The sequence below is a fragment of the Amphiprion ocellaris genome, chromosome 4, assembly GCF_022539595.1.
Source record: "Amphiprion ocellaris isolate individual 3 ecotype Okinawa chromosome 4, ASM2253959v1, whole genome shotgun sequence".
Classification (NCBI taxonomy): Eukaryota; Metazoa; Chordata; class Actinopteri; family Pomacentridae; genus Amphiprion; species Amphiprion ocellaris.
Genome location: NC_072769.1, coordinates 23,400,675 through 23,409,310, shown reverse-complemented (window position 1 = coordinate 23,409,310; position 8,636 = coordinate 23,400,675). Strand labels below are relative to the sequence as shown.

The window sequence follows — 8,636 nt, the reverse complement described above, 5'->3', positions numbered from 1 at the left end:
ACACACACACACACACACCTCTTCAGGCTGCCTGATCCCTGGATTTACGGGCTTAGCATTAAGAAAATACTCCTGCAATTTGGGATTAGACCCCCAAAAAGCCCTCACAACAACAATGACTCCGTCCATTTGATATCTTGATACTTGTGATCAGTCACTGGCTTTGTTGCTGTCAACTGCAGCCAATTTAAGCCCAAATGAGACAACAAAGATTCCCCGCTTATTCATATTAATTTCTCTTAACAACATGCTATTTTTCCCCTCTTTTTGTTCTATGATTCTTGTAGGGCCTCGGGGGCCACGAGGCTAAATTTCCCAGCTGGCAGGTCCTGGATATGATTTGAATTCATGATTATAGGGAGGGAATTCATCTGCTTACTTATGAATTGCTTAATTTATTTTAAGTTGCTAATAGAGTTGCTCCTACTTTTTATTTGCTGGAGCACATTTTCTTTATGCAAAAAGCTTCAACAGTCCTGAATATTATTATTAAGTATGTAGGAGAGACACATTTACAGCATTAATTACATTCCATGGCTAAAATCAATGTCTTGATCTCCATTCAAGGCTTTTTCCAATAATTCCTGACAGCAGCAGCTCTGCTTTATCAGCTGCTGTCTTGTTTTTTAGTGCCAAATCAGTTTATTTATAGCAGTGTTTTCTTTTTCATACATTTTCTTAACAGAATCAGCTGATTGAAGTTTTTTTTATGTCAACCAGGGATTTTTAAAAAAATGCTTCCTGTATTACTGAAGTTTAAATTAAGCTGAATATTAGTGCAGGAATATTAAAAGTAAAACAATCATTAATGTTTACAGCTAGTTGGAAAGTTCCTGCAACCGAAAATGTTTATTTTATAGTTTGTTACCTAAAACATGAATGTGTCACAAACAGTTTTAGATTTCTAGGGTTTTCCACAGCCTGCATTTTAAAGCTAATTTGCAGTTAGCAGAGAGAAAATAAATAAGCTCCACGTTGTCATGTGTCTCTTTCCTCTCCTAAATACGGAGGACGCTTTAAACACATGTTAATTAATTGCTAAAAACATTATTAGCTGATAATTAGGCTTTAATTTGACTATTTCGTCCTGGACATTATTTAACTCCTATCTCCCTGCGTTAGTTTCACTCCTCTAACTTTCTGACTCAAACTTTTCACTCGCATCACGTGGCTGTGCGTTCCATCGGAAAGGGGGCGGGTGTTTACGCGTCAAACTCGCGTCGTGATTGGTCCGCCGCGTCGCCAGTACAGCAGCAGAGCGTCGTGATTGGCCGGCGGGCCTCGGAGCCTCCTGCTTCCTCCACTCTTAGAGCTGCGGGCCTCGGAGACCAGCATCAATCTCCATCCGTCAGCTGCGCCGGAGAGCCAAGGAGCTGCGGTCGATTTTCACTTTTCTGCCCTGAAATGTTCTTTTTGTAGCAGCTGCCAGGAACAAGCGGAGCTGCTTTCCGTCTGCCAGACATCAACAGAAAGTTTCCTCCATGTGGATATTTCCCCTCAACCTCTGGATCTCATTTGTTTGACGTTTAACAGGAGTTTTAAATAAGGAGCCAGAATAAGGTGAGGCTTTATTCCATTCATCCAGTCTGTTTATCGTCTGTTTTCCCTGACACTTTATAGTCTAGTATTCGCGATTATTTTCTGCGATTTAGTTTCTCTAAAGGAAATATTCCGTGTCAGCCTGAATAGAAGTTTAAACTAAATCATTTTCACATCGGTTTTGTCCCAGCAATAATTCAATAATAAGAGTAACTAACCCCATTATGAAGCTGGAAACTCTTCCCCTGTGGCTGGACGTGATGTTTGGAGCTGCAGGAGCAGAGTTCAGCTGCAGCTCCTGTCCAGGTTCCTCCTCTGATAAGGAGCTCTGCTAACTGTCGTCCTGTAGATCTAATCTGAATTGCAATGGACTTCATTTGCACACAGTTTTGCGGCATTTACATTGCGTGATTCCTGTGGTTATGGAAATAAGTCAGGCGTTAGGAGCCTCGGTTCAGCTCCATGGAGGCCCGGGCCGCTGGATCTGATCCTTTAACTGCTACAAGGAAATTCTTATCTAAATACATTGTTTTCCACTATTAACAGTGTAATAAAGCTGGAAAACATCATCAAACATGCGGGATATTAACGGCTGAGAAATGCTCCCTGGATATCTGTTTTTTTTTTCTTTTTTTATTTAAACGTATTTATTCTTCTTTCTGTTAACATTTTATCTTGCGCAAAAAGAATTTATTTAGTTTTAGTCATATTAGAAGCTCTGCAAAGTGATATAAAAGCATCCTAATATAACCTAAAAGTCAGCACAGTGATTTAAATACAGCTAGCCTAAATACTTGTACTGGGAAAACGTGAGAAAATAAAACGCCAAATTAAAAAATAATGATAATAAATTATCATCATTAATTCAGAATAAAATAAATAAAATCTGCGTCTTCGTGAATGAATAATCCAGGAGGAACTCTGGAGACGCGCATTCCAGCAGAGATATCAGGAGGTGAGAAAAGTCTCGAGTGGCCTTTAATTTCAGCTCCACAGGTCGGTTTAATTCTGAGCTATTGGATTAATGAAAGCTTAATGAAGATGTGAGAGATAACAGAGCTGATGTGTGACTGCAGCCTCATGTTTGGGCACCTTGTTGTTTTTTTTAAATCAGTGTTTCTCCCGTGAGATCAGACTGAACCCGCTGACAGTTTTCACCTTTAATTCTTCTTATTGCTCACACTCACCAAACTGATGCTATCTGGTCTCATAGAAAGCGCAGGCCTGCTTTCACACATGAATTTGGCTGCTGGGAGGTTGAAGAAATAACAGAAAAAGTTCACATCCTCCTGCTGAATTTCCTCTCAAACTCTTCGCTCTCTTTTATTTACACGTTAACAGTAAATGAGACGCGCAGAGCAGTTTTCCATCCAACTAAATGTGTACAATGGACTTTAAATCTCTCATCTTTGTGTTATTTTAGTTCTGCGTTTTCTCTAATAATGAAAACTGTTCGTTGCTAATAGCATTTATAATGTGAAAAAAATCGGGATTTTAAATGGAGTTTATCAGAAAAAATCTAATTGAAATAATTGAAATAATCTGATTGCGTAATAGTGTGTTTTCAGTGTTTTATAAGACAAATGGTTTGCAGGATTCGAGCTTTCCGGGTTAGTTTGTGACCGTGCAGGTTTAGTAAAGATTATTTGATGTTTTGTAAGTTTAATGGTCTAAAAAGACGTTTTTATTTGGTTACGCATTCAATACTTTGGCCTGTTTTCGGCCTGTGTTTCTTTCCTCGGTCTTTACTCATTTTGGCGCATCTGTCTCCTCCAGAGGACCTGAGCACCGGGACCTGCACCTGTCCGTCCAGACTCCGGTCTCCACTCCGAGCTTCTAGCATGATGTCTTATCTCAAACAGGCCCCGTACGGGATGAACGGACTGGGCCTGAGCGGAGCCGCCATGGACCTGCTGCACCCGTCCGTGGGTTACCCAGGTACGGAGCCCCGGAAAGCCGGAGCCACCGCAGAGCAGAAGAACTCAAAATGCAGCCACAAAATGATATTCACTCACAGTAGCGAAAGGAAAGGCTTGTGTCGAAACTTCTTACTCATATTTTTATGCAATTAAACGCAGGCTGTGTTTTCATAATGTAGCCATGCAGCGATGGATCTTTTTTAATTAATAAATATTATTATTATTATTATTATTATTATTATTATTATTATTATTATTATTATTATTATTATTATTATTATTACAATTATTATTACAATTATTATTACAAACTTTAGCTGCATTCTGTAATATTTCTGTAGTCTCATTGGGAGATTTAAGTCCGTGTTCCTATCGAAAGAAATTATTTTAAACTCTTGAAGTCACTTTAAACTCGTAAAAGCTGGTAAAGAGCTGGACTTTACTCAAGCCTGCTTCCATCAGTTTGATATTTTAAAAAAAGAGTCTTACTCAAGTTAAACTCTGAGTCTTAGTCTGTGTTTGTGGCGCATTTCGGGTGAAGTCAGTTGTTTTTTTTAACAAAACTTTTACTGCTTTAGCCTGAAATTTCTCACACACTGTCCCGGATTTATTAAAAAAACAAACAAAACAAAACAAAAAAAACTCTCTTATTTAGAATAATGGAAGCTGATGAGAAAAAGTTAATAGATGTAAAACTAGACTTCTGCATGTGGAAACTATAATTACCAAGGTAAACATGGTAATAAAGATACGGCACGAATTAAGCTGAGAATTCAAAAACCTCTTTTACGCACAGAGCTGCAGAGTGCCAGGGCTCGCGGTCACACGTTTGAATTCAGTTTCTAATTTTTGAGGGGATTTTTAAACAATGTCTAACAGTCTTCGATAGTGTGACTGATGATTTTATTTTTTATATTTTTATTTTTTTTGTTCTTCCAGCCAACCCGCGGAAGCAGCGCCGGGAGCGGACCACCTTCACCCGGACGCAGCTGGACATTCTGGAGTCGCTGTTCGCCAAGACGCGCTACCCGGACATCTTCATGAGGGAGGAGGTTGCGCTGAAAATCAACCTGCCGGAGTCCAGAGTGCAGGTCAGCATTCACAAAGACTGCGGGTTTTGAATGCTTTGGACTTTATTTTATTTGGAAGAATGAAATGCTGAGTTTAACCAAATACCTGCATCTGTTTTAATGATTTCCTGAGAGCTAAAAAGCAGATACGCACTTCGGGGAAAGGTGCCAGATTTTTTTCGACGTTTTGTGGAAGTCACACTCAGGGCTTCCTCTCAGCTAAGTTTGATATTTTACTGTAATTTCCTACATCCACTAAGCCGCTGTGTTTTTACGCATCTGAGCTCCGGTTTGAACTTTTGGAGCCACTTTTCACCTCAGGCCTCCGCATGATTGGCTTCAATGTGAGTCAAAAAATGTTCAGCTATTATTGATCAAGTAGAGACAAGTCTTTAATAAAAGGGGATAATTTGGCTGGGCTACTGGCGGAGTGGAGGACCAGCTTTTGATGTGGTGAGCTGTCTTTAAAAAAGGCTCTGAGAGGTTTTCCACGGCCGGCTTTAGCGGCCCTCTGCTGGGCTTAAAGCTGCAATTATGGCTGCTGCCTCTCTGCTTTCTGCTGCTGCTGACAGGCCACAGCCTTCACTGTTCACCTGCAGGCCCAGCTACCACCACCGTCTGAACAGCAGTTTTGTGGAAGCATTTAATTCCGTTTACTATTCCCAATCAGTCGCACATAACGAGCATTAGTGATATGAGAAAATACTTTACCTTTTTAAAGCTTTCATGTAGATGTAGATTTCCATGGCAATTAATGCAGTTCATGTCCAGGTGCACAATAACAAACATCAATAAGTTTACTAGTGTGTGTGCTTTTATTTGTTTGATTGGAAATGCAGCCACATTTGTTTGTGTATTGGTTTAATTTACACTTTTATTTACTGTGTATCAGTCTTGCTAACCCATTAGGTTCTCATTTCTGTGGTTACTCACTAAGGCAACAAACTTTTCTACGTCTAGAAAATTCGATTTTATAAAGTTTGAAAATTATTAAGAAAAAAACTTAAATTATTGTCACTTTGTTAGAATTTCATGCTTATTTTACTTTGAAAAACCACACTGGTTGAATTGGCATTTTTATTCAAACACCTTAACATTCAGTTTTTCATAATTTAATTTACATGAATCAACATGACTCATTTAGTTATATAATGTCATTGTGTCATTTTTATTTTGTAATGATCACCGCATTAAAGGAAAGTTACAGAGCAGTCAGGGCAGTGTTTCCATACCTTCATCCCTACTCACAGCAAAATACAACATGAATTAAAGGATGAGATTTCCAAAGCAAAAACAAAACCACATAGTTAAAAGTCTTGTCTTAGTATTGGTCCCGGTTTGAGGTTATAAAGCGTCAGAGAACAGCGGGAACAGTATCCACTAAATAAATAGCTCCCATGAAGACTGTTCGTAATAAAGTATATGGATTAACAAAGGCACTTTGAAAATAATGTGTTGCTGTAAAATTTAAATGTCATTATTTCTGAAAGCACCACATAAAGTAATGAGGTTGGGACAGAACTGAGCAGTAAAACCAAAAGTGCATGCAGGAAGTGAAGTCAGAAAATATGTTTGAAGCGTTTTGTTTTTTTTTTTTTTTTAAGATGAAATGATCCTTCAGACTTTTTTGATGTTCTGCTGAAATGTGTCCTGCACCATAGGAACATATGTGTATTAAATATTTTTTAATTTGGTGCTGGTCATAGCAGATGCTGGAGCAGAGGTGAAAGGTCAGAGCTTCTCAGTGCGATCATGTATGAGGGAACTTAATAAATAACAGCAGAGAGGGTTTAGTTTCTGCTACCTTGATCACGCTTTACTGTTATTGCTTTTTTTTTTTATCTCTGACCCTGTCGACATGTGATGATGACCTTTGGACGTCTCCTCCTTCCTCAGGTCTGGTTTAAGAACAGACGAGCCAAATGTCGGCAGCAGCAGCAGAGCAGCAACAGCGCCAAGGTGAAACCAATGAAGAAGAAGTCGTCTCCAACCAGAGAGAGCACCGGTTCAGAGAGCAGCGGTCAGTTCACCCCACCGGTGGTGTCCAGCTCCTCCTCCTCCACCTCTTCCTCTTCATCCTCCTCCTCCTCCTCCGTGTCCTCTGGTCTTGGTGGGCCTGGTCTGATCAGCACCTCTACCTCCGTCACTGCTCCAGTGTCGTCCATCTGGAGTCCGGCGCCCATCTCCCCGGCCCCGGCACCGGCCGCTCTGCCCGACCCTGCCGCCCCCACCAGCGCCTCTTGCATGCAGCGCTCCGTGTCCTCCTCTGCCACCGGAGGCACCCCCTCCTACCCGGTGTCCTACAGCCAAACGGCAGCAGCCTACAGCCAGGGCTACCCGGCCTCAGCGTCAGGCTCTTACTTTGGCGGGGTGGAGTGCGGCTCGTACCTGGCACCCATGCACTCCCACCACCACCCACACCACCCGCACCAGCTCAGCCCCATGACTGGCAGCTCCATGTCGGGACACCCGCACCACCACATCGGCCAGACGTCAGGTCACCACCACCATCACCACCACCCACCACACCACCACCAGGCGTACAGCACTCCGGGCCTCGCCTTCAACTCCACAGACTGTCTGGATTACAAAGAGCAGACAGCGGCGGCTTCTGCCTGGAAACTCAACTTCAACGCCTCCGACTGTTTGGACTACAAAGACCAGGCCTCATGGCGTTTCCAAGTGCTGTGACTTCATGTGTTTCTCTTCTTCTCTGCTTTTAAAGAAGTATTCTTTTTGTTGTTGGTGGTTTATTTTTGAAGATCCTTTAAACTAATAGTAGAGACGTTTTTTTAAAAAAAAATATTTGTGAATGAACTGAAACAATGCACAGATATCTGAAGCCTGAGCAGCAGGCCTCCAGCTCGACTCTGGTTATCAGTGGAACCACTCATCCAGGATTATTTTTCTACTCCAGAACTCAAGAGAAACTGACCCATTTACAACTTCTGAAGGCCTTTAATAGTAAGAGCTCACTGAAATGTCTGGGATCGCCTCAGTGATTATTCTTCAAAAGATAAAAACATCAACTTTGACAGAAACAAGATGACATAATCAGTTATTAGACTCTTGAGTGGACTTTTTTCAAACACAGGATGCTGCTATGACTTCCAGGTTGCTGGTGTTCATTTCTATTTGATTTCCGACTTGAATCTTGTTCAGAAACTCATCGTCCAGCCTGTGGGTGTTGTATTTTGGAGACTGAATTGCGGCACTTGTTTATAAAGTGAAAGATTTTGCTATTTGTTCTTTGCGGAGGAAAGAAAATAAAAATGTGAATTAGACACGCAATGTCAGTATTCCATTGAAATTTGAAAGATGTACATTCGTGTCTTTATAATAAAGTCTTGTTAAAACATGAGCAGTCCAGTGAAACATTTGTTATTTCAGAAGACATAGTGAAGCACAGTGAGCTGAGCAGTGTTGGCCTGTCAACACATAATCAGCAGCTTTAAAACTAATTATACTGAACTGGTTTTACTGGTTTAAAGGTGAAGATAGGGCCACAATAACAACTGTTTGATCATTATTATTTTCACAAGTTCAGAGCTAAAGATGCGTCACACAAGAGACAGCAGGAATAAGTATTTGTTACACTTCCTTTTAAAAATTAATCTTTTTTTGTTCTTTGTCATGTATACAGTGTTCACATACACAGATAGACACACCTAGTTTGATCTCTTTGCACAGAAATTTTACAAAACTTTGCAGCAAAATGTATTTGTCTTAATGAAACCATCGCCATCAGTGGATTCCCCAGCAGCAGTAGAACAACTCTTCATGGATTTATTAACTCTGTGTGACTCATTTTTAGACAAGTTTAGTTTAACTTTCATGAACTTTGACACACATAATAGCGATGTGTCTTGGTCGTGTTGATGTTTGAGGAAAAGAAAGCCAGACAGCCCAAAGCAGAGGAAGCTATCGTAGCTTATTAACTGTGTCTCACATTCTCTTTATTGAACCTCTCTGAGTATAAAGAGTCCAGACACACACAGATATGAGTCAGTGGGATGAATACACTGTTGAATAAACTGTGCAAAATTATAGTCCCGCTAGCAACTAAGCTACCTCAGTGAAAGTTAGCTAAAATAGCTAATTATCAAAC

At 40.6% G+C, this 8,636-nt stretch overlaps 1 protein-coding gene across 1 annotated transcript; it reads left to right on the top strand.

Annotated features, from left to right (window-relative positions):
• The first annotated feature begins 1,163 nt into the window (after positions 1 to 1,163).
• On the top strand, positions 1,164 to 7,889 carry LOC111583458 (homeobox protein OTX1 B-like). Its single transcript, XM_023292580.3, has 4 exons — positions 1,164 to 1,560; positions 3,316 to 3,477; positions 4,398 to 4,549; positions 6,425 to 7,889. The coding sequence occupies exons 2-4, from the start codon at positions 3,381 to 3,383 to the stop codon at positions 7,217 to 7,219; spliced, it is 1,044 nt and encodes a 347-aa protein (XP_023148348.1). The 5' UTR covers positions 1,164 to 1,560; positions 3,316 to 3,380; the 3' UTR covers positions 7,220 to 7,889.
• The last annotated feature ends 747 nt before the right edge of the window (positions 7,890 to 8,636 follow it).